The sequence below is a fragment of the Homarus americanus genome, unplaced genomic scaffold (assembly GCF_018991925.1).
Source record: "Homarus americanus isolate GMGI-L3 unplaced genomic scaffold, GMGI_Hamer_2.0 scaffold20465, whole genome shotgun sequence".
In the NCBI taxonomy this organism is placed as follows: domain Eukaryota; kingdom Metazoa; phylum Arthropoda; class Malacostraca; order Decapoda; family Nephropidae; genus Homarus; species Homarus americanus.
In genome coordinates, this window is record NW_024756914.1 from 2198777 (window position 1) to 2224375 (window position 25599).

The following is a 25599-nucleotide window of genomic DNA, read 5'->3' on the forward strand; positions in this document are numbered from 1 at the left end:
ATGTGAGTCTACCCTTAAGTCCGTGCTTTATAAATAAAATAAAGCACGGACTTAAGGGTAGACTGTCACTTTTTAATAAATTTGTGAGAGGATTTCCCATTCATTATTTATTTGTATGTGTTTTGTGTGTGTGTGTCTACACACAAACACACCCATATTAACAATACAGGTAAAGGAAATTACTGTCTCTAGAACAAATGGCTCGCTGTCCCAGCCGCAAAAATTCCGTCAACTTTAAAACTACCCACATACATTCTTGGGTACATCCAGGGTGTCATCTGCGAATAATAGAGGACAGCGAAATAAAAATCCACAAACTTTGGAGGCCTCTTGTATGTACGAATTAAAATTTTATTTTAGTATATAAAAAAGACAAATGGCAAGACAATATGACAATTACATTATGAATTCAATCTTACCAAAAATATCTGAATACTGTACTATGAATAAATTATACAGGATAGCATTCTCAGAATACTTGCACACAAGAACTGAAAACAGCAGTCCATGTTATCTCCTGCTTGCCAACAGGTATTAGGTAGAAGTTAGGGGTGTTTTGTTATCAAAACGTTGATTGAATTACATTATATTACAACTTTCACGGTACAGCATTTAGCAATTTTATACAATCCTAAATACAGCATTAAACAGGGCCTCTGAGGAGACAAACTACTATTAAGTCACAGATCACATATTTAGTGTGTTACAATAGCTAAAAATGTTCAGTTATACATTGCTGACTATGCAACAGCTGCATGTAACATATGTGACCAAGTGGCTCTCTAGCAAGACCTGATATATCTAGATACAGTATATTCTTAGTCTCTACGATCCCAATGTTTATACCTTTCCTTGTGTTTCTTGTGAAATTTATGGTCGCGTTTACCAAACCTGTTCCAAGATTTGTTGCGCTGCTGGTAGTTATTACGGCTTTTGTCCCATTGTGAATGTCTTGGGTGTTGGTTGTTGAAATGTGGGCTGGTGTACTGGTATGGACTATGGTTGTGAGGCGTCCATGACCCTGAGTTACGGAAGTCTTGGACCTTTTGAAAATCATTTCCCGAGTCCCGGTCCCAGCGTTGAGACTCCCAACTCTTCTTTACAGTTTTCATCTTCTTGGTCTATTATACAAAAGACATCAATCAATTATATTACAGCAACTATACTCTACAACTATCTACAATTATTCTTTCTTTCTTGTACTGTAGCTAGATTGTTATTTAGAGCAGTAAGATGAATATCCCTCTTTTATTGAGACAAAATTACATAAAAATGTTACATATATATTAAAACAGAAAAAAAAAAAGAAAAAAAAAGATGGGATGTCTGTACTGTACATTGATTAAAGATTACATACTGCTCATCATTTGTGGTAATATTGTACTATACATCTTCTCACTAACAAACTATGTTAATGAAAAACTATATAATATGATACAATGTGGAAATACTCATGACTGCTGTGTAACTATTTCATTTACCTATAATTTCAAGAACTGGGATCGACTATGTATTCCCTGGACTAGAATGCAGAGTTAATTAATTTTGCTAAATATTTCTGCTCTTTGTACACATTTCCTTACAGACAAGAAGAAAAATTTCTCAAGCAAGCATTTACTCACACCACAAGTTCCTCACTACATCTACAGTGCCTGGTTACCCTAGTTTAGACTAATCACACATCTTACAAATACTGTACACACAATCTACTTACCCTGCCACTGTCAAATTCCTCATTGTACAAGTCATCTGATGTTCTCTTCTTTATCTCCCTCCGGTCTTTTTCAACCTCGTGGTCAAGAGCACTCCTGCCTCCACCCCAGGTGTTGACTGCCAGGTGAAACAAGTGGGTTTATTATGTGGATACTTATAATCTGAATTTATATAGAAAGTCACGTTATCTAAAATAAAAAGAATGATTCAACAAACTTTCAAGACGATGAGATTCCCTGAGAATACTGAATGGGGTTTTCTTACCCCTATATTACCTACACATTAAAGTCAATTACTATAAGATGAGAGAATCAACTAACATACTAACAGTGCATCAATTTACCATATACACTATGAAGATTTTAGCAATTATATATATATATATATATATATATATATATATATATATATATATATATATATATATATATATATATATATATATATATATATATATATATATATATATATATATATATATATATATATAATACTCACCCTTTGTTCCATAAGCATAGTTTCCGGCTCTACGCAACTCATCCACTACGTCGGTAGTCCGACTTCCGTCCCACATTCCAGATCTTCTTTTCTGAGGCTCTCTAACATTTTCTCTTTCACGGTCACGACTCTGTTCATTGTCATGGTCACGACCTAGTGTATGGGACAGATCTCTCATGTTTCCATTCCAAAAGACAACATTAGCACTTGGATTTGTTCTAGCCTTCCCAAGAGTTTCTTTAGTCTTTTCTACCCAACGCTCAGTTCCTTCCTTATCACCTTCGCCGTCACTTGATTCGGAGTCCGACGATGACCCAGAGAGGCTTGAGGCTGACACGGAGGAGGAGGAATCGTTCTGGGTCTTTATTGTTTCGCCGTTGTTACTCGATGAAATTTTACTTTGCTTTTGATCTTTGCTGCTTTTGCTACCCTTCTCTCCCCTTTCCGCACGTCCATTTTTTGATTTCCCATTTTCGTGAATGACTCCGTTTTTTGAAATATCAGAGTCACTACACTGCACGTTTTTTGACTTTGCCTCATAGCAATTACTTGGACCGTTTTTTGAAGTATCGGTATGAGGGCTAAGTCCATTTTTTGATACTTCCTGCTCGCTCCTCTTGGATGATTTGGCCTTGACTTCAGGACAACATTTCTTTGATGGACTTGAAGGTTCATTATCATCATGGTCTCTAAACCTTTTACTCTGGGAATTATCTGTTTCACTATCTGAGTCTGATTTTGAGCTGTGATGACAATTCTCACTGTGAGAGATAATACCATTCTTGTTTGAGTCGTTGGAGATTTCTTTCTTGCTTCCTCTGTTAGCGGGTAAACTGGAAGTACCATTAACCTTGCTGGTCTTGTCTTCGGTGTTGTTGATCTTTGTGCGATCACCGTCTGTGGATTTATGTTTATTACAATCCTGTGTCTCCTTCTGGGGATGTGAAGCCTCTGGCTGTTCATCTTCTGGGCTTTCGGGACTGTGAGATGATGAAACACATGTAAACAAAGAAAGGAGTGACTTTTTCATCGATTTGGTTGAGCGATCAGAGCGACAGCTATCAACACTGGCTTTGCTTCTCAGGCTTGCAGAGTCTGGTTCATCCTTTTTATGAACTGGGCTTGGTAATACAGAGTCATGTGATAGGGACTTTTCCAATTCTGGACGTTGCCTTCTGATAGTGACTGTCCACCCTTGGTTTTCAGGTTTTTCAAGTACCTGACCTTGTTGCTGCTTCTGTTCTAACTTACAACTAGTAGGTTGGTCTACCACAGTGAAAGTATTGGTATGTGATCCACCAGCACTACTACTACTACTTTCACTGGGTGAGTGTAGAGATGCCTCTGTCACCTGCCACCCTGATTCACCCTTTCCTTTACAACTTGTACTGCTGCCAGCAGAGTGATGCTGACTGGTGTTATTTACTACTTGTAGCGAGCGTGGCATGAAGGGTGTCAATGAGCCATTTTTACTGGAACTGTTACTTTTTACACTACTGTCACTTTCGGTATTCTTAATATCACCATTACTTAGTTTTTCTGGTTTCTGTACATGCAAAGATCCATTCAATCTTTCACTTTTTATACTCTTAGCATTAACTGCTTTTATAACTTTCTGATTATCACTTTTCACTTTACCATTTTGAACAGACTTTTCCCTGTGTGCTTTAACAGACCCCCGCTTGGAATCATCAACCTCCGAGTCTTCTGAATCATCTGGGTAAGGAACTAAACTAGGCACAGTTTTGGGAGCACAAGATGGTTTGCCAGATGTGGAAGTTGAGGAGGAGGACCCTGAATTAGTGACACAAGACTTGGAACCCAAGAGAGATGTTGTGCCTGGGTTTAGAATGATCTTGTTGGGCTTGCTGTTGGTACTTTCACTTTTACCCTGGCTAAACTTTAGTCCAAATGATATTCTCTCCCTGCAAAATAAAGAACAGTTGACAGATGAAGAGATAGTGCCAAAATAACACACACAATAATCTAAATGTCATACCGTAACCTTAATAATATCCCACAAATATGATCTTACTTATATGTATTTCCAAACTAAACTTGTAACACTTGATGAGACTGAACCACTCACCTGTCTTTGTGTGTTGATAATGGAGGCTTATTGGATGGGGCTTGAACACCATTTCTATTTCCAAGTTCCCCGATGTTGTCAGTGGCACGGCCAAAGCCATTCGCCACTGAGGAGGCGCTGTGACTGGTTGGTATGGGCTTAGAGACCAAATCAGAATTTTGACGGATTAGGGCTTTCTCGGAACTTTGGCGAACTACCTGTTTCACCTGCATCAACTCCTTCGGTTTTCTCACCATCTCATAAAATAGGATGTAAGGATTCCTCAGTAGTGCGCTCTGGACAGATATAGACCGCACCTAGAAAGACAGTAAATCATCTTAACATTACACTCTCCTGATCATCAATCTAAGACTTCAAAAAATGAGAGCCAACTGGTATTGTTATTATCAATGCACATAAAAAAAAATATTACAGTTGTTCAATTCTCATGGCTGCCCCAAAAATTTTATTGGTGAATTTATTATGAAATTTGAGGAGCTAAAAAAATCAATATTGAATAAGGTACAGAAATATTATATGTATTTCCTCCTCTGCTGACTTCAGAATGTACTGTATATATGTTTGAGGAAATATGTTAACTGCTATCTATTTACTGCTGAAAGTAGACAAATTAAGGAACTTCAAAGATAATTTATTCATATGAGGAAGATATTTTGCTCTACTGAACTGGTAAAATCTGAGAGTACCATAATTGGTAAATCAATCTACCCAATGGCCAGTGTTTATTTGATAACTTATGGAAAAAAAAGAAGACAAATGACAAGGAGAGATATACCGTGTATCAATGAATTGTATGGAAGAAAGGAATGAAGACAAAATAGAGAGAAGAGATAAGTACCATCATCATCGTCACAATTTTACGGTTTTTTCCACACTTACATGGGTTGGCTGTGATTACCTGATGGCAGCACCCCATGTAGCCTCTCTCATCAGGTTCTTTTATCTGATGTTATTTCTTATAGCCTCCTCTCCCCACATTCACACTGATGCACCTCTTGACCCAGTTGGTCTCCTCCTTTCTCCACATGCCCGAACCATCGCAGCTCATCTCCATCCAAAACCTCGCCAATATTCTCAATACCCAGCCACCCTCTTAGCTCTGTGCTATATCAAAATACAGAGGAAAGGAAGGAAAAATCACAGAATAGAAACAGCGATAAGTACTCACAGATGAGTCGTCATATTCAAACATAGTACCGCTGGATGCCTCGGCTACGGCTGTGTAGTGACCGCCATGCTGTGAACCACCGAGGTGAATCACCATGGATGCTAGACGATACTGGTATGGTCCACTACCTGTCTGGTGTTTGCTCGCTCCACTCACAAACCTTGAGATATCTATTGTTCTTTGAATACTTATGTGTTTTCCAATTTTGCCACCAGACATAGTGAATCTGAAAATTACAAACTTGTGAAAATTTCTTGGCCAAAGCAGGTCATCCAAAGCTTCAAATGACAACAAATGACAATTATTTTCTTGAAAAGAAAACTAAGGCAAAATACTGTACCTCTTGAGCTGTATAAGTAGCACGTGAGGTGCTTGTTCTATGAGGTGTCTCTTGGTGGCAGAAACCTTCTTGTGACAACGCTCACATTTATAGGCATTGTCAACATCAAGAGTTTCCTTCTTGAAGTGGAGATTGAGAGCATCGTCAACACTGTTGACTGAACGGATATCTAGCACCAGGTCTTGGAAATGGGAAAACGTCGTGGACACATGTCGACACAAAGGGCATATCACTGCAAAGAGTAATGAAAAAAGGTGATGAAATAAAAAAAAGAAAAGACTTCAGTTCGATTGAAAGCTCATGCTTGATAGAAGCATTGCATGTACAGTCACGAACATAGCTCCTGTCGTCTCTCCTGCTGCTCCACGAACCCCAAGATTCAGACCTGTGATCCCAAAGCAGTAGACACAGATGCATTATTCTGCCCAAGGATGCTTCAGATTCACGAGTCTGAATCTCGGGGTTCGCGGAGCAGCAGGGGTACTACAGGACTTTTGTTCGAGACTGTACAGTCATGAGCAATATTCGTGCAACACTCTCTCCCCACACATTCACTCTGACATTGACCGTGTGATATACAATGGGGGAGGGGGGAAGGTGTTTACCGTGTTCTAGTTACCCCAAAATTTTTTGACAAATATGAGGGCAGAGAGGTCCAACCTCACGCCGGCAATGAAACTACAATATGTAGGGAGTGTTGCAAGACTACTACTACTCATGAATGTACAAGAGCACCATACAGTCATGGAATACTGTACTCCTGAGCCCATTTTATCAGCACTGTGCTGTATTGGCCAGAAGACCTTGCCCAGTGCTGCCCAAGACATATGTCCAAATAATTTTAAACATACTGCTCCCCCTGGGCACTACACCAGTCTGTGAACTAAAAGTTAACTGGAAAGGTAGTTTCTTAGATATTATTTAAGTTCTAAATAGATTCTGATTTTGTATTTTAACAGATCAAAATGCTGTAGCCCACTCACTCATTAACTGGCTATAATACAGTATAAACAGACATACATTAGGTCTTCCTGTAGCCTCCAATATAGCATTGCAGTACTGCATTTGGTACTGTATTCAAGTAGAATTGTTTGATATTACTAAACAGTACTGTCCAGTAACAACAACTGTGTACTGTACTGTTTTATTGTTAGTTGGGCACAGGACCATCTAAGGTGGTGGCAAGAGCAGTTAATGTGCTGCAGGTGTGGTGCCCAAAAGGTGTGGGTCAGTAGGGTGGGAGAATGGTATAACTCTTCTTGACATTTACCATTGTGCTGTGCTTGAAGACTAGTCCAAGGGGATGCATTTTCAAACTCAACTTTTAATGCTGAATAAATGAAGCCATGGCATGAATGTGAAGTCTAAAGTAAATCAATCATGAGAAAATGTTGATTACTAGCAGACACTAATGGGCCAATGACAGATGATAACACTAGTCATCCTGGGCTGAATTGTATTAAAAACTCAACCATTTCAGGACTATGAATGCAAATTATATTATGTTCATTTTAAAATTTACAGCTGCCCCAAAATAATCAGTTGGTCCACATGCTATAGTGAAATACATCCACATGTGTGAACATCAAAAATATAAAATATTTAATATTTTTTATATACTGAGGTAAAGGTGCACGTTAATGCCTAATGCCTTCACCTCTTCTCGATACAATACAACCTTCTGGAAGGTGAGGTATGTGCATACTGTGTGTGTGTGTGTATGCATGTAAATATATGTATGTATGTATGTATATATGTATTGAGAAAAGAGAGAGAGACTGTCTTTTTAACATGACAGGCGAGCAAAATAGCAACTATTAAGGCGAGCATAATATGACTACAATTACTAATACAAAACTTGCAGCCTTCTAAATATCTTAGGTTTGAACACTCCATCACATTAAGATCCACATTTAAACCTCCAAGGGAGGGAGAATAAGACCTTTCAGTTCACTAGACAATGTACAAGAATCAAGACAGGATAATAGGATTAAACCCTTGTGTACCAGGTCCTCTCTGTGCTGAATAAAACTGTATTGGGTTAGCCAAATAAAACATAAAAAGAGACGTCCCCATAGTGAGGGGGTTAAACAACTTGACTGGCACCAATCAGAACTCCTAAACAAGATGCAGTATAAATGACATAGGAAGTGTACTATCAAACTATCCATCTATTGCACTGACTCCTTTCCAGCTTTTATCAAACAACATACAGTATAGGTCATAAAATCCCCTTCTGTCTAGTACATGCAATTTGAAGATACGAGCAAGTGTTTGCGATTGATTTTACAAACTGTCTGTCTTCTTTCTTTCCCGTCAATTTCTACACCCACCTTGCACTACTCTCCCTTATCATGCCCCCCTTCTCTTCACGTCTCTGTTCCTCCCTATAACCCACCCTTAACGTAATATAGGAAGAGGCGTCCACGCTAAAAATAATAAAACACTTGATGAATTCTGATAACACCAAAAGAATGATAAAAATTAATTCAAGGTTGAAGGAAATGATGTTTCTATTATTAGTGAAAGAAGATTACCTGAATACATGATGTCCTACAAGTTTGTCGACCCTCCTGACAGTTGGCGAGCGATAGAAGAATATACTCATGCCCCCGTGCTTATTCCCTTTTCTGACACAATCAGCAAACCAACTTTCAGGACCCCAGTGTATCTTTTAATGTTCACTTGTTCAGATAAAAGCGTATACTATTTCAATGGTTTTTGGGAGATGGTCTTCAACACTTAAAATGGTACACTTCGTAATGAAGAAAAACACTTTGCCATTAATGTGTTGTGAATATATATATATACAGTATTATATAAGAAATTTTGTTATTTTTTCATATATTTATCTATATCTCTATGATATCCTTCAGATTTTTATTGTTCTTACATGAAACATCTTAAGAATATGTGCACAGAAAAGACTTAAGTGTCTAATGACCAGGCAGATTAATTAGGATTAAAGTATACAGGTAGTATAATATTATAAAAATACAGCACAAAACCTTACCTTCAACTACTAATCAGTCACATAAAAAAAAATACTGTATAAAAAAAATTGATAAAAAATTACAAAATTCTCGACTCAAAATGTAATCACTTGGCTTTTGTGTTAATGCAATAATCTGAAGGTAAAAACAAATGTCCTTCACCAGGGGCTCATCTATAAATATATCGAATTATGAGTTGTCCCAATACTACCGGACATTCAGTAGGAGGGCCACACCTCCTAACCCTTCGATAGTTTCTGTCCTCCATCACAACAACAATCACACCAATATACTTGCTGCTCAGTCTACAGCACCACACATCCTAACCCTTGAAAGTATCTATATGAATAATCCTCTTAAGATAACACAAAGCTAGGAGTAACATAATGTGGGCCTATGTATTCTAGAAGCACTATAGATAACAAGTAACATTATTACAAACCATTAACTGTCTTTATTACTATTTTACACACACAATAAATAATTATAGCAATTCACAACTAGTAAAATCATAATAAACATCACATTTTCTAACCTTAGTCATCAAACATCATATCTCTTAACCTGTCACCAAACATCACGTCTCCTGGCTTTACATCACATTACAAAGATACGCTTCTAGGATTTATCATTTAATCAACTGGTGTCACATAACTGGCTAATCTAACTGGGGTCACATAACCAGCACATCTAACTGGTGTCACCTAACTGGCTCATCTAACTGGTATCACCTAACTGGCTCATCTAACTGGGGTCACATAACCAGTACATCTAACTGGTGTCACATAAATGGCTAATCTAACTGGTGTCACATAAATGGCTAATCTAACTGGTGTCACATAACTGGCTAAGCTGCATACAGTATCTACACCCAGCACACACAGAACTAATTTTCTTAATGCTACTCTATTTCATCACAGCTCTAAATATTCCATCAACCTCATACTCCTCTCAGCCATGTATATGTCTTTCTATTTGCAGATGACTTCTCCATAGTTACTCTTCTTACCTCATTCCCCTACATGCTTTCCTTCTGCTGCCTCTCCTCCACACCTATAAACTATCTTTAAATTTATCTTTCTTTACACCAAACAAATTATTATGAGCATATTTCTCACTTTTATATGTTTTCCTTACGCCTTGCACCACCCTTAACGAGTCTATTTATCCACAAAATGACCAAGTTAACAAACCAATGACTGTGGATCATTTATTTGGTGGGGTTAAATTATGATACCATGATAAGCTTCTCCATAGTTAAAGAAACTCTCTGGGTATTCAACCACCACCCATGAAAATCCCCTTTATTAAATTGTTTCCGCTACTTTTCAAATTATGACATGCATTTCCGTACCCTCTATTGGACCCATTTCTCAACATTCCATAACTATTCCTTCATTGTTATAACTTCCTTAGCAAGTGCCAATTTGTGTCCATACATACCAATACAGTGCTTCTGTCTCACTAACTTTTGTTTTATCTCTATTTCTGTGTCTTTTTGCCTTGCTATTCCACTTCCACAAAATATCTGGTGTAATTATATACACCCTAATATTTTCTCATAACTCATACACTCCTTTGTCCTCTTTATGATTAAAATATAAACTGCACATATTCAAACTACTATAGATCATTACCCACTACAAAAGCACTATGTTTTTACTACGAACATTATACCTCAGGCCTAGAAATTCATGAAATAGGCACAGTGACCAAAAACATAGAAGGGGTAAAGCACAGAGGCTGAAGATGCTGTTTTATTATGATGAACATCACAGCCAGTAAGGGTAAACAATGCCCTTGGCTGCACTGAAATTCCAAACTCGATATAACAAGTATATTAGCTGATACCTGTAAAAAGTATTAGTAATATAAACATCATATTCAACATACAGGTACATCTCAAGCAGGTTCCCCATTACTAGTCCACTTATAAAGGACCCACCAGCCCAGCCCACAACATTGTTTCCTTATTGTTTTTCCAATCTTCACAACACTCGTCTTGTTAGTCACACACATTCCATTCACACTATTTCCTTAAGTTACTCTTCACTGTCTCCTATTGATAAGCAGTTGGTACATACACGATTGTGAAACTATTTCCCTTTTTAATGTAACTCGCCTAATCATAAACAGTACCACATCATGTTATTGCCACTTACCCACCTCACAAATGGCAACGCTCTTCCCCTAATCCATTCACACCACTATCATCAAATACCAACCTTAGTCACTCTTTTTCATTCACTTCATGTTACAAAAAAATCATCACATAAACATCACTTATCCCCCTCCCCCTCCCCAAATTAATTCTTCTGGCTCATGTATTCAGTAACCAGTCAAACTGAATTCACAAAAAAATATTACATCCAAACCAGTCATCAAATATCACCTAAAATATCTTGGTTTATTTCATCAGTAATCTGTGAATTCAATTTTACATAAAACAATCACATCCACACCGCATTCATGATATACTGTACCACCTAAAATCAATTGTCTCGACTCACTAATCAGTCACTGGTATAATTACTCACTGTAAGACCAGCAGGGCTTGTATGTATGCACCAGAACCATATGTTGTTATCTTGCTCTGAAGAATTAGTTACAGAAGCCTTAGAGGGCAGCATGTCTTGTTAACTCCATTTATCCCATGCTTTTCTTACAGCAAACAGACTCTAAGTCGCGCATCCAGTCAAATCACTCTGTACTTCTCATCTCTAACTGAGAGCAACAGGATAACAGCGTCCTCAATCTACTCCTCTATAGCAGACAATGAAGAATTGTGACCCTCAACTGCTATAATCTCCCTTCTCAGCAGGAAACCAAACGGGCTGAGAACCATGATCTGTTACGGTTTTCCTTTGTATTGTGCATACTTCTAAAAAAGTAATCGCTGGAAAATACAAAAGCTTTTCCAAGCTTGTCTTGTATATGGGACTCACCAACACTTTTCACTGCTCTGAAACAAAAACACCAACAAAGGTGTTAGGATATTTTGCCAAGGAGTATCATATATTTCACTCTTACTGCACGCCAATTTTCCAACTGAGAAGCATATCATGAATTGTTTACATATCCTGAGAGAGCACCTGTCTGCTAAGTAATAAAAAAGGGTGACCGACCAAATGGGTCCCAGATTCAAGTTACTATAACCATTACAATTAAGAGCCCACTCCTAATGGTTCGGTATGGGCCTCTTATGACTGGGACCCATTTAGTCTACAACAGGTAAATGGTGATCCCACCGCTATGCAAACTATTAATGTGTCAAATTCATGAAAGTGAAGAACAGACCATTATTGCATCTGTTAATTTATAGATACTAAGGCTGTTTGTTACCTGCACTAGAGGAACTATCAACCCTGTTATCTAATATGTCTTTCTCTATTTTTTTCTTTACACCTCTATTCATTATACAGTACAGTATATCATTTCATGATACAAGGTAACAGCCTTATTAGGGAGTGTTAAACTTTGTGTACATACAACAGCACCTGTAACAAATTAACCACAAGCAGAGATCTATCTGTCCAATGCATCTTATTATGATGAAGGTGGACGACCAGACTCAGCACAAGCCAAAATTGTGGTCCTCTATCTGAAATTAATGGTGAGGAAAAATTACAAGTGATAATGACAAGGATAAACCAGACTGATACTTAGGTCTTTGTTGTGAAAGGGGACACCACAGAAGTAAAGTTATACATATGTTAACAGTCATGACAGTGAATGAAGGGAGAGTCTTTGTGTGTCCTCCAGCCACCTTGCCTTCTGGTGTGGAGGATAAACACACACGCCAGGGAGCAACAAGAACAATCCCCTCGGCATAAGGTTGGGCACCAAAGGATGGACAAAGCATACACTACCTCCACCTTTCGTTGGGCTAGAACACCTTTTACGGAACAGAATCTAGTGAGAGCTTCGTAACTTACCCTGCTGTCTAATGTAACCTCCAAATATTTGATTCAGAGGTGTGGTCTCCTTGGAGCGATGATCGAGCTTAGTGGCTCTCATGAACGTGAGGTATGATTTTTCCATGTGATCCAGGAGCAGCTTGATGAACTCGTGGGCGTCTTCTTGCCGTCCATACATGAGAGTTTTCCCTATGCCTTAAAAGAGGAACAAATGTTGATATTTTAAATACAAAATGTCGTTTAGAGTGAGGCATGAAGAATGATGTAACCCTAAAATACATGGAAGGTAGAGGTGTAACTCAAGAGAAAAGAAGAGGAAGAATATAAAAAGTTGGAGCTACTTCATATTTTTCCCGTCTCTGCTGACGTACGAGTAATATTTCAATAGGATTCTGATCTTTTAAAATGTTAGTTTTTGCATAATGTAGTATTCCTTATATGTAATTTGTCTTAGTATGTCTTATTGTGGGTAAAAATAAGTATATATTAAATGCATTCACAGAAAGCATCACTCTGTTACCAGAGTATAACAGTTAATTCATGTACAGGGAAGCTTCGGATAACAACGGTTAGACCAACAATTTTTCGTATTTGAAACCCAAGATAATTTAGGACCCAATTTAGTTTACATCCTTATTTCATTCGTATTTACGACCAAAATATAATAAAAATAAAATAAAATTACATTTTCATATAAAGAATAGCTAAATCCCGATACGTATTATAAAAAAACAAAAAAATTACTGTAAAAATGAAGAACGTCTTACGCAAAGAAGCTGCCTTGCTTATGAGTGGTAAACAACAGTCGGAGCTTGGCGGGCCTTTTGTTTTCACGCATCTGGAACAGGAACTGGAGAAAAACTTTCTCAGGTTTCTTACAGCATTTTTGCATCCCTATTCAACATGAGCAAGAGAGCAAGTGATGGTAGTGTTGTTTCAAAAGCTAATAGAAAGTGTCTAAGCTTAGCCGAGAAACTAGATGTGTTAAAACGATATGAAAAAGGTGTGAGGTCTGTGGATATTATGGAGCAAGCAATGAACATATTTTCTGAAGTGGAACCATTAACAGAACAAAGCATTAAAATTTAAATAAATGCAAATGACCTCTACATAAAGATGAATAATGAGAAAAGAAAGCAGCTGTGCAAGGTTCTTTCAAGAGCTTTATTATTCGAAGGCCTAAACCATCAACTTCAGCTACACCATCAAATTCAGCATCATAAGCAGCTTCAACATCAACTTCAGGTTCAGTAACAGTTTCAACAACAGCTTTATGAAAAGCTACAGCTTCAGCCATAGTTGAACCTGATGACTTCGTCATCTGAGTAAAAACTCGCACAATATTCATTGGCTGTCCTTATGTTTTAGACTTTACCACCATTGGCGAATAGAATTTTAGTTTTACATTCGTAAATATTATTTAAAACATATATGAACAGTAAATAAGTGTTGCTTTCATATTCATATGTTGAGAAATGACGATATGTTTTCACATGTACGCACTTACTGTTCATACGTTGGTGTTCCCAATCGTCTCGCCTTATTTCTTTACCATTAGTGGTTAGCTACTTCGATTGTTCCATTTATTAACATTAAATAACGTTACTTAAAACATATATATAATTTTTTTTTACATTAAACTATCGTCCCAGACTCCCGGCTGTAAACACAAACAAAAACAATGGCGTCCCATCTCCTCTTGTGTGACCATATTATTATTCATTTATATTGTATAAGGTGCATTCAGAAACATTATTTAAAGAATATAGTTTGCACTTTTCATTAATTGTATTGTTTTAGGGGGAAAAGAGGGTAAGAAGCCACACAAAAGATATGAAAAGGTCACACTTGGGAAAGCACCTCATTATTATTGCTTTATTTTAATGGTAATTAATGATTCGCGATAAGACGATTCACCTTACACTGTAATATTGGAGGACACATTAACGTCGTTATTCGAGGCTTTACTGTATAAGATTTACCTAAATATTTTTCTCGTCGGAAACGGTCATCCCAAAGATTATGAATAAACTCATTTAGAAAAACATCATTACTTCAGGACGAAATCAGACAGGTTTCCAACAGCCAAAACTCTTGAGGAGGGGGCGGGGCATCTTTTCTTAGTTGAGAAAAAACGCACATTAGGAACATGTACAGTGACTTATGTTTAGTCACTGAAGGGACTAGGGAGTGCAAAGACAATTGTAATACTAATGTCTCATCTGACATGGGGGGGTTAAGCACCTTGTGTCACATTATGATTCCTTTGAATAAGGTTTCAGAGAATGAACAATGCTGTTTTGTTATAAGGCATCATGACACCCACAATTTACAAGAAGTTGTTTGTATAATGGAACAATATCATGCTTTGATGACAATAAACCAGGGTTATATAAACTTCCAGAGCTTCAAGCATCACACAAGACATTTTTCTTTCCATGTAAACATAATCAACATACAGCACTCTTCTTAATGGCCCAGAATTGTTTTCAAGATTTTATCGTCCATCAAGCAAACCTTGATGTCTGCTGTACCATCCTCACAACATTGCTGTATCTTGTTCCCATCAATATGCTGACCTGTACTGTACACCACACTACACACACTTCCAATAAATCTACTACTGACTGCACTCTGTGTTTTCTATTGTCTCCTTATAGTCCCCATCACAGATACTGGATCATAATTTTCATCAGTTTCTCTGTCGTGTTTTGTTTAACCTTGGCCAGGTGTGTTTAGTCTCCAACACTACATATTTAAACGTTAAATTCTTTAATAAATCCACTATCATCGTTTTATTCTGATGGTGTGGCAAAAATTTTGTTTGTACATTTCAAAACTCTGATAGACAAGCTAGTCCATCAGCTGACAAAATGAAGTAACATCAGCTGGCAAAAACACAATTCGAATATACAGTAAACTTCCTCTAATCAGGGCTAATTGGGGGGAAAGGTTCTGGTTTGGCCAAAATTCCAAGTTGGGCGGGGGTCTGTATTACGAGGTATCTACAGTTCAGTATATTACGAGGTCTGTCCAAAAAGAAACCAAACTTTTTAAAAAACATATTTATTGCTTTACTTACAACTTAATCAGACTTGTCTCCTTCAAAGTAACCCCCTCCACTGTTGATACACCGCTCCCAACGTTAATTCCAGGTCTGGAACGTGTTTTGAGGGATGGTGTGCAGGTCTCGTAGCGAATTTCCTTCTATCGTCTGAAATCGGCGACCATTCAGGGTGGATTTCAATTTTGGGAACCAAAAAGTCTGCAGGGGCCAAATCCAGAGAATGGGGTGGCTGTAGGACAATAGGCATCTCATGCTTCGCCAAAAAGTCATGGATAAGGAGCGACGCGTGAGCAGGTGCATTGTCATGGTGCAGCATCCAGGTCTTGTTTGCCCACGCCTCAGGCCTCTTCCTTCACATTGCCTCCCTCAAACGCTTCAGGACCTCCAAGTAAAACTCTTTATTGACTGTCTGACCACGTGGAACAAACTCATGATGAACGACGCCCTTCAAATAAAAAAAGACGATCAACATCACCTCCACATTTGAGCGATTCTGACGTCCAGATTTGGGATCGTCTTCGGTGGAAATTCTTCCCCTTTTGAAACGCTCGTACCACACATGACATTGAGTATGGCTCAAACAATCCTCCCCATAAGCCTGTTGCAACATTTGAAAAGTCTCCTTAAAAGTTTTCCCAATTTGAAACAGAATTTCATGCAAACACGTTGCTCTTCAAGCTCCTTCATTGTTCAACTTGCAACAAATCGCCAAGTGCACTAAACACACGTTTACTCTAGCACGTGTAGCTCGATGACTAATTGACGTGGCGTGATGCGGCTAATGTTAGACTAAAGGTCAAGGTCACCGCTACAGAACGCTCCCGTCACGAGCACGCTGTGCCAGCTCGTTGGCACGCTATTTAAAAAGTTTGGTTTCTTTTTGGACAGACCTCGTACAAGGTGGATAATTCCAGAGGATAGGAATTTACGATTCAAGCTACCTAAGAACACTAAATCTACTGTAATTTTCAGCCAAGTCTTCACAACCTCTGGGTTTTTATACACCATATGAACGTTTTTTAGCCGCTTAGGGTTTCAACATCTGTGGAAAAAAGTAAAATTTTCCTAAGTCTCTCCTATGCTCTCAGCAGTTTGGGGTTAATTCTCAGCACAGCTGTACTCGACAAATCACCCATCAGCTGGTGTTGACGGGCGCTCTCATATGCATGACAACCATCTGTGCTGAGACAGCATTCTCTCAGCTCCATTCGGGATTATTTGGGTAAAAATATGGAATTTCTAATTTAACTAGAACTGATTTTAAAGACTCTGGTACAGTATAAAAGTTTCTTACTTGTTTTCATAAAAGAATTAAGTTCCCATCACGTAAAAATACTTTTGTGTGGATCTTTTTTTTCAACCAATCTTGTAGAGAATTTATTCAGGATCATTATGGTATCAAATTCATCTTTCTAACACAATTAGAACAGATGCCATGGCTAAAAAATTATACACTTTTTTTTTGCGAGCCGTAAATATTTTTGCTTGTGACCGCAACCGGATATAACAGGAGAATCGAATAAAGTAGAAGTGTGTTTCTTATGGTATACATTATTACTGTACTGTAATATGTCTGTTGATGAAAAATACATGTTAATAATAAAGTACTGTGCTTGTTAATAATTAAATTATCATAAAGCAGTTGTGTCTTTAGGAGATGAGGCGGTTGAGGCAGGAAGTGATTGTTCAACACTCACAATGTACGCTATTTATATTTCTTAAGATACTTCGTCTGCCTCCTCAGAAGCAGCTGTTGCGTTACCTTCCTGTGGCAGTCCCCGCTTACACCAACTTTTCCCCACACTAACCGGGAGTTTGGTTGTTTTTCCGGATTGGGGTTACATGTGTCCGGTGCTGGACCCCAGTCCAGTTTGCAAGGGGATCCGGATTTAACGAGTCCGGGTTAGAGGGAGTTTACTGTAGTACTGTATTCCTGTCAGATGATAAAAGATCATTTTCTATCATATGTACAGAAGAATTATCCATGTATATTATAGCTTTTTCCTGTAAATTTTATTTTCAGATCACCTTTAATGATTGACAAAGTGCATTAACACAGATGTAAGTGTGCGATAACCCTAAGTACTGTAGTACATGGTGCACCACACCACTTACAACCACAAAGTGTTTTTCTGGTGAATTTATAATGACAAAATAAAATATTATTCTATACATCATTTTTTTTTCAATATATACCAGGTAGGGGGAAACTGACATAATGAATTACATTTTCCTGTGAACTTTTGAAGATTCCTTATACAGTATATCAGAGAATCAGCTCCACACAATACCTATAAATGGATATTTTTTTTTTACTGTACTTCTTTAATCAGCAGCTACTATAAAGGACCTTTATAATATAGTAGATATGTTCTAAAGTAATAATATGTCAAGAGTAACGACTGGACATCTTAATCACTGGTAAGTGGAACATATTTTCCCAGACTTCCATGTGTTATTAATCGACATATGTTGTAGACAAATATTTTTGGGCCCTAAAACTAAGGCCATATTTACACAGCTGAAAGGAGCAAGTACTTATAGTTAACCAAGGAACAAGTTATATAAATATGTTCCTAACTATGTTAAATGAGCCAATGTCAATCAAGGGAAACCTGTACTTGTAATTAATTAAAACAAAGTCAACTCTACTGACAATCAAATGCATAAACAAATTAATTCTGTATATGGTAATGATAACAAAGACACAAAACAAAACATGTGGAGCAGAACAAAGCAATGAGGTTCAACTTACTTTTTAGTTTATGTTGTATAAGTGATGGCTTAATGACAGTGTTTGATCGGTCAATTGTAGAGCGGAAGGTCCTCATCATTGCACAAACAGAACAAAAGGAAGCATTTCCAGAATTGCTTTCACAGCACTGAATGTGACCTGAGAGGTCTTCCATTAGCCAATTAGCCATGGCTGGGATGTGGAAAAGAGCCTGCAAAAAATCCATAAAAAATTATGAAATATAATACCTTACTACAATACAAAAACATTTAAGAGAAACATTTCAATAAATCCTTTATGCCAACTCATAGTGTTTGGAAATGCTCCATCTTGTGTATAAAATTATCTTTACAGTGATTACTGGGAGTGAGTGTGTTCAGTGTTCAATAGTATTGGGGAATTTACTGGTGAATGACAATATCCTCCCTCACTGAAACCCACTCTTTGGTTATATGAAAGTCTCTCCTTCCCACTTCATTAACCATTCCTTGACCATGTCTCTTTGGTAACTAATTATGCTGTTGTGGCATTTTTTCTTTTTGAAGAATTAGTATACAGTAGAATGACTTCTGTTGCCCAGAAATACATCAGCTACGGAAAAAAAGAAAAACTGTTACTCTTTCTTCCAAGAAGTGTATCTGTTTCTACCACATTATTTTTCTAAGACCTGAACATGCAGTACCACCACCTGATACTTCTTCTCTTCCTTCCTTTTACTTCCCCTTTTCAAATGTTCCCTGAGGCAAACTGCAGCCCTGTAATACTGTACAGTAGTTACTCTCTTTCTCAGAGTAAGCCAGTGGCTCTGCTTGTGTAATAAGTGACCAGCAGGTAATTTCCTATCATAATGTTTGAAGTGATTTTTCAAAATGTGGTTACAGATGTGTAGATGGCCATTAACTGAAATGTTGCGAGAGGATTACAGTACTGTATATACATACAAGGCTTATCCTCACATCCAAGATAGAAGAAACATGGTGCTAAACTTGTGGATGAGTTCAAAGATATGGATAAGGCAAAGGCAGATTTCTAGTGTCAAAAATATGGATTACAACAACAATATTTTGTAAGATATGGACAAAACTACTCAATTCCAAGGTGTCAAACACTGTACAGTAAAAATCTATGGCAACAAATGATATCCTTCGATTACCGGTATGAATGCGACACATTCTTTATACATTATACAGTACCATGACAAGCTACAAGCATCCTTTAACCATCAAAGTTTTCAATCTTTCATTTTCCTTACAGCAGCTCCTCTTACACACATTTTTTCTGCCATCCTTCTTCCCTGTATTTTTGTTTGTAAATTAATTCCCAGAGATAACCTAAGCCTGGGCATTCTCGAGATGCGTCCTAATAATGAAAAATAAAATAAACTTGCTCCCCAAATTATTTAATCTGATCCAAATCCCAGTGCAATTGTATCATAAATCAATATCCAGCCCCGAGTGTCAACCTGGTAGATATATTGTGGCCTTAACCATATGAAAGATCTTTTTATCCTTTTCCCAAATAAAATCTTCACCTAAAACAAATCATATCTGATAAGTGTTTTTATTCCTCTCCCACTTTTATATGGAATAAATCACTAGTCACAGAAATAATAAAGAAAAGTGGGGAATCTGAAGAAAGAATGATGTATCACAAGTGTAAAAGTAACAAGACATGAAATAACCACAAATTACAAGTCAAAATTCTTAACTTTTATACACTATATACAGTATAAATGAAACCTTAATATCTACACTTATATACTGTAGTAATCTGCCTTCATTAATAGCTTTACACATATCTAAAGAGAACCATCCATAATGCAACTCTCTCACGTGGGTGACTAACTGACCTGGAGTGAGGAGTTCATGTAGCAAGTGTTTCCAAGGTTGACCATTCCAGCACCAGGAGGAAAGGTCTTCTTCCAGCCCAGGGTGACCTTGTTCCTGGACCACAAGACAACATGAGGCTCGTCCAACTGGTCCTCTCTCGCCCCAGAGGATGGCTTGTGGTGTGCATGGGCCATGCTACCTGACGGAGAGGTGGGAGTGGTGGTGTCGCTGGCTGTCAGGTTCACATATTTGGTCTTGAGAGAGCTTAGCACCAGAGACTGTTGGGTCCCCACACGGTCATACTCAACATGGTTCAGCAGCACCTACACGACAAATGGTCATCTATACAATATGATGGATAACACAAGACACCTTCAACACTAGTGGCCTCCTCTTTTTCTGAAGAATTTGGCAACTGCTGATTCATTATTTATAATAAAATGATTATTCTCAACTAAATTTAATGGATTCAAGTAAGAAATAAAACAAAAATTAAGGATTTTAACAAGTAGATAATTTTTAATAATTCAAAATCATTAGACTCAAAGTAACGGGGGAAATTAAGACCATCATAAACTGCAAAATAACTAATAGGCAACATCTTCATAGAACAATTTAAAGAAAAAACTAAACTAAAATAAATAAATAAAACAATCAAGGTATAAACAACAAAACAATTATACTATAAACAGTAAGTAGATCGATGGTCAGTGGTCATCCAGGAAGTCCAAGTGGTGAGACCATAACGACAGGAGGAAGAAGACTCCTCCTCCTCTACATCTTAATAACCTTTTCCTTACCACACACACTAATGTTGTTTTAATACTTGGATGGAAGATAAGATATGTATATTTGAAGTGTAGTCACATAAATACTGCAACTATAGCACTGTATTTGACTAAGTATTGACACTCTGACAATGCACTGTTCACATAAAGCCATCCTTTGCACTGTACTGTACATGTGCCAGATTGACTATGTGGTGAGGAAGGTCAATAACATCCAACTAAGCGATCAAAATACCATACCCCACGAAAATACAATTAGGATCTACACCTGCATAATGTACTGCATGCTTTTTCCCCTATTTAATACTGTTCTCAACTCACAAAATTGTAATGACATAAGTTGTGGAGTGAATCAAAACTACTCCTAACAGCCAAAATATATGTACACTTTATAATTAACTACTGTACCCTAATATAAAATGTGTTCCTATTACTCTTTGTTTAATTTCTGGTGTTACCCCAGACTGGCTTATCAACTATACTACTATGCTGTGCAGTATATGCAAATTAATGCAGTAGATGATGAGCTTTTATTCATTTGGTGGTGTATATCTGAATTTCTCTACTACTTTTATAAGGATTGTATCCAAATACCGGTAATTAGAAACCTAAAGAACCAAAGGATATGTCAGAGAGAGTGATGCAAGACAAGTGTAGGAATTTTAATAGCATAAAAAAAGAACTCATTAATGCATAACAAACTATCTTTTATGACACAATCACCACTGGTTGATAAAATATTTATTTTGTATATGACAATACCATACATGTCATTGTACAATTTAAAATGCAGTATCGCTCTTATTAATATTGAGACACTTTCAACAGTAAAAGCATAAAAACTGCTTTAGGTATAAAGTGCAGGTCCAGCAACCTCCCTGCAGTAATTGTATCATGAAGCTGGCGTCTTGGTGTACCTCCATCTTGGCCCATCTTAAATAACCAACTCGGCCCACACATTACTAACTCGGCCCACCTTGCACACTTCAAACAAGTAACTGATTAGAGGTTCAGGAATGAGTTTGAGAATTGTTTTATGTCACTTTTGGTTCACTGAAATACGAAGAGTATGAATGAGTGAATACCGAGGGTTCAATCGGAATGAAGGACGAATTTTATGAGTTTATGTCAGAAGAACTTGATCAATGAACCATGATTCACATTCGTAACTTGTGCTTCTCCAGGTGATTTCGAATAGGGTTTGAAATTATTGCTTCCAGCAATTTGCCTACAACTGATGCTAAACTGATTGGACAGTAGTTGGAGGATAGTGATTTATCTCCCTTTTTGAAAATCGGTATCACATTTGCTATCCTCCAGGATTCTGGCACTACACCCGTTATTAATGAAATGTCAAACAAATTTGCTAAGGGCATATTAAGTTCTTCCTTACATTCCTTTATTACTCTGGCAACTATCTTATCGGGACCTGGTGATTTATGTGGCTTTAGATTGTCTATTTGCTTACAAACATCATTACTAGTCACTACTATCTCGCTTTATCTATTTTCTTCACTAACTCTGTATATAGTCGGTGCCTCGGGTATAATGTTTACATTTTCACTGGTGAAAAGTGTTGAAAAATACCTGTTCAGATTATTGCTCATTTCTCCACCGATATCAGTTAGCTCGCCGATATCGGTCCAAACTTGTCTCGTGTTTTAGTTTGAGACATTTGAAAGAATCCCTTGGGGTTTACCTTCGCCTCCCTTGCTACCTTCAGTTCATTATTCCGTTTTGCTTTTCTTATCTCGGTCTTAACACTACCGGTCAATACCTTATAATAATCTCGGAGGTAAACTTTACGATATATTTTTCAACCTATAGCCTTTCTTTGGCCAATAATATTCTTTAAATAATTATTTATCCATTTGGTGTCATCGTTATTTGATCTGAGTTTTCTGTTTGGTATGTTCTACCTTTGTGCATTAAGTAACTTATAATTTAAATTGCTGTGGAACTCGTCAACCTCAGACCTCGTGATCAGGTTATCCTCAACCAACATATTTTGAGAAGGTGCCGTTGTCAGGTCTCCAGGTACAGTCTCGTTCAATATTCTTCGAACACTGTTGGCAACTCAAAGCCGTTTGTTTACTGTAGTACGTAGTATGATACAATACGAAACAACAAAGCCCAACCATTAATTAAGCAACAGGGAACTAAGTAACCAATCACCGATCACCTTTACATTCATTCATAATTTTTACTACGTTCTATAGTAAACAACGGCCTTGAGTTGCCAGCTGTCTCCAAAAGTGTTCGAAGAACCTTGAACGAGACTGTACATTAATATATTAATAAGGTAGAATGAAAAGATAAATCGCAACAAATCAATTCCACCCCCCCTTATAATCTATGAAGCTTTTTATCATTGTACTTTTATCATTCAAGCAAAAATGTGTAAACCTAAGTGGTCTGAGTTGGTGTTTGATGGTCTGAGTTAGATATGGTCCAAGTTGGACTGTAACTGGTGTCTTAACTTGGATATGAATAAAGCACCAGAACTCTACTAGCAACAACATCCTTTTACCTGTTTACTAGATGCTACAAGTTGTTCCTCTATCGATTTCTTCTTGTATAAGGAAGAGGGGGCTGTGTCTACCGGTGAGTGTCGGTATGCAGACTGCAGCGCCGCCCCTATCACCTCAGATGATGACGCAGGCATCACACGCTGTGCTGTCCCACCTGTTCCAATTGTGAAGATGACATACTGTATTATTAACGTGGATCAACTTACACAGAATGAGCTTTCCCCTACACTGACAACAACACCTAAGGTTTACAACATCTTCAAAAATCATTCCCGTTTGTGAATTTCTCAATGGACTCAGTACCCGCACCCTTCAATAGGATATTTTGCCACCTTCGACTGGGATGTGACCCCTATCTATGGTGCTGATCCTTGAGATTAAATACATACACCAGAAGTTGATCCATTTCATTGATTTTCCCACAGATGTTCTTAGGATGATGATAATAAAAATGATACTTATTTTAATTATAAGTACGCTGTACCTATTAATTTTTTAGTTCTTCTCTATCTACAATCATAAACCTTTAGTAGGCAGAGTATGAAGGATGAGGGATACTGTGAGGTAAAACTTGGTGAAAACTGATCATATGCACTAAAATGACGTCTCTACATGTTTTGTACGAGAATAAATTAATTATGTACCATAAATATTCAGCTAAAAAATCTGCTATGTTAGTACATGTTGTCATCTGCTCTTTGTTTGTTTACGCCCAGACCAAACGACCTGCTCAGTCTGAGCGTATTCTCACGCGTCCATGACGCTTCAAGAAAGTTGCTTTTATTGGTACCAGATACCAAAGTAAATACTTTCTTTTTAATGTGATGGGGGGTTCACCCACAGGCTAGAAGGTTAGGTATGTTTCTTTGGTTGGTTAGGTTAGGTTCTGTTCATTATTGTACTGTATCCATTTTATTATTTACTATCATCCAGCTAATATGGAGCTAATAACATCTAAGGAAAAAATTAACGAAATTGAACGAAGCATTCTGGTGTTAGCCATCTGCTGCAGGATTGCCTATGAATCTATTGGAGAAGCCCCCAAAATATCCTGTTCTTTGAAAACCAATGATAAAGTGGAACATCTGTTAAAAGCTGACCTAACCTAACACTCCCACATTACTGTTGTTTGGTTCAGTTGGTCCACTCCATCAATGAATATCAAACTAGTTTTATCCTTACTGGAACTGCTCCACTGGTTTTGCATTCGAGGGCTTAAGACAAAATTTTTTTTGAGTTTCCATAGTGTGAGAAGTACCTTGAGGTCTAAATATTTATACAATTCAACTTATCATTCATATTTTTCCTGTGAACCACTAACACAGACAGACACACTAATGACCTTTAACTACTGTATGTTCCAGCCAAGATAATTAAGGTAGTTTAGGGTCAGTTTGAGTATATTATTAGTTTCCCAAATATCTTCCCAAGAAACAATAGTTGAGCCGACAGCCGACATGTGAGGGGCTTAATAAGTCTACAGCTTCCAGGTAAAATATCCGCCACCAATTATTTAAAGGGACATACAAGTCACACCACCACCTGCCTGGGACATATGTAAACAGTTAAAATACCAGGATATGTACATGTTTTAATACATTTCTTTACTCAGTTCTTCCAATAGAGACAATATAACAGTATTCAAGCTGTGGGAAACACGTAAATATTGGAGGAACAAGTAAAACGTGGGATTTAATTTAGGGGTCTGACAGTATCCATGTTGCCTTATATTCTCCACTTTCCCGCCACACTAATTCCTCCATTTTTCAGCCATAAATTGTCTACTCACCATCTAGAATATGTTCCCGGTGTGAGAAACAGGATGCTTGGGGTATTTCTTTAATATTTCACACCCCTTAGTAGGTTTAATTCATGGGCATCACTACTTCCCAACGAATAGTAAACACACGAGCGGCGCACTGAGTCGGGCAG

At 37.5% G+C, this 25599-nt stretch overlaps 1 protein-coding gene across 2 annotated transcripts; it reads right to left on the reverse strand.

Annotated features, from left to right (window-relative positions):
• Nucleotides 1-317: 317 nt before the first annotated feature.
• Nucleotides 318-25599, reverse strand: LOC121857142 (ubiquitin carboxyl-terminal hydrolase 36-like). 2 transcript variants are annotated; one of them, XM_042353032.1, is made up of 11 exons: nt 25457-25599; nt 23667-23821; nt 20369-20671; nt 18541-18730; nt 12737-12913; nt 5809-6040; nt 5469-5694; nt 4301-4596; nt 2212-4136; nt 1715-1830; nt 318-1121 (listed from the first exon to the last, which is right to left on the reverse strand). In XM_042353032.1, exons 2-11 carry the CDS (start codon nt 23799-23801, stop codon nt 819-821), a joined length of 3903 nt encoding a protein of 1300 aa, XP_042208966.1. In that variant the 5' UTR covers nt 23802-23821; nt 25457-25599; the 3' UTR covers nt 318-818. The 2 variants fall into 2 exon arrangements, with proteins under 2 accessions (XP_042208966.1, XP_042208968.1); XM_042353034.1 differs by lacking the exons at nt 12737-12913; nt 18541-18730; nt 20369-20671; nt 23667-23821; nt 25457-25599 and adding an exon at nt 11339-12730.

Bases quoted from the DNA above. Each gene is read 5' to 3' on its own strand.
- LOC121857142 (XM_042353032.1), bottom strand. From the start codon at position 23,801: ATGCCTGCGTCATCATCTGAGGTGATAGGGGCGGCGCTGCAGTCTGCA. The intron at 4,597-5,468 runs GTGAGTACTTAT...CTGTCTTTCTAG, and splicing joins TTGAATATGACGACTCATCT to GTGCGGTCTATATCTGTCCA. The intron at 1,122-1,714 runs GTAAGTAGATTG...TTTGTATAATAG, and splicing joins AGGAATTTGACAGTGGCAGG to ACCAAGAAGATGAAAACTGT.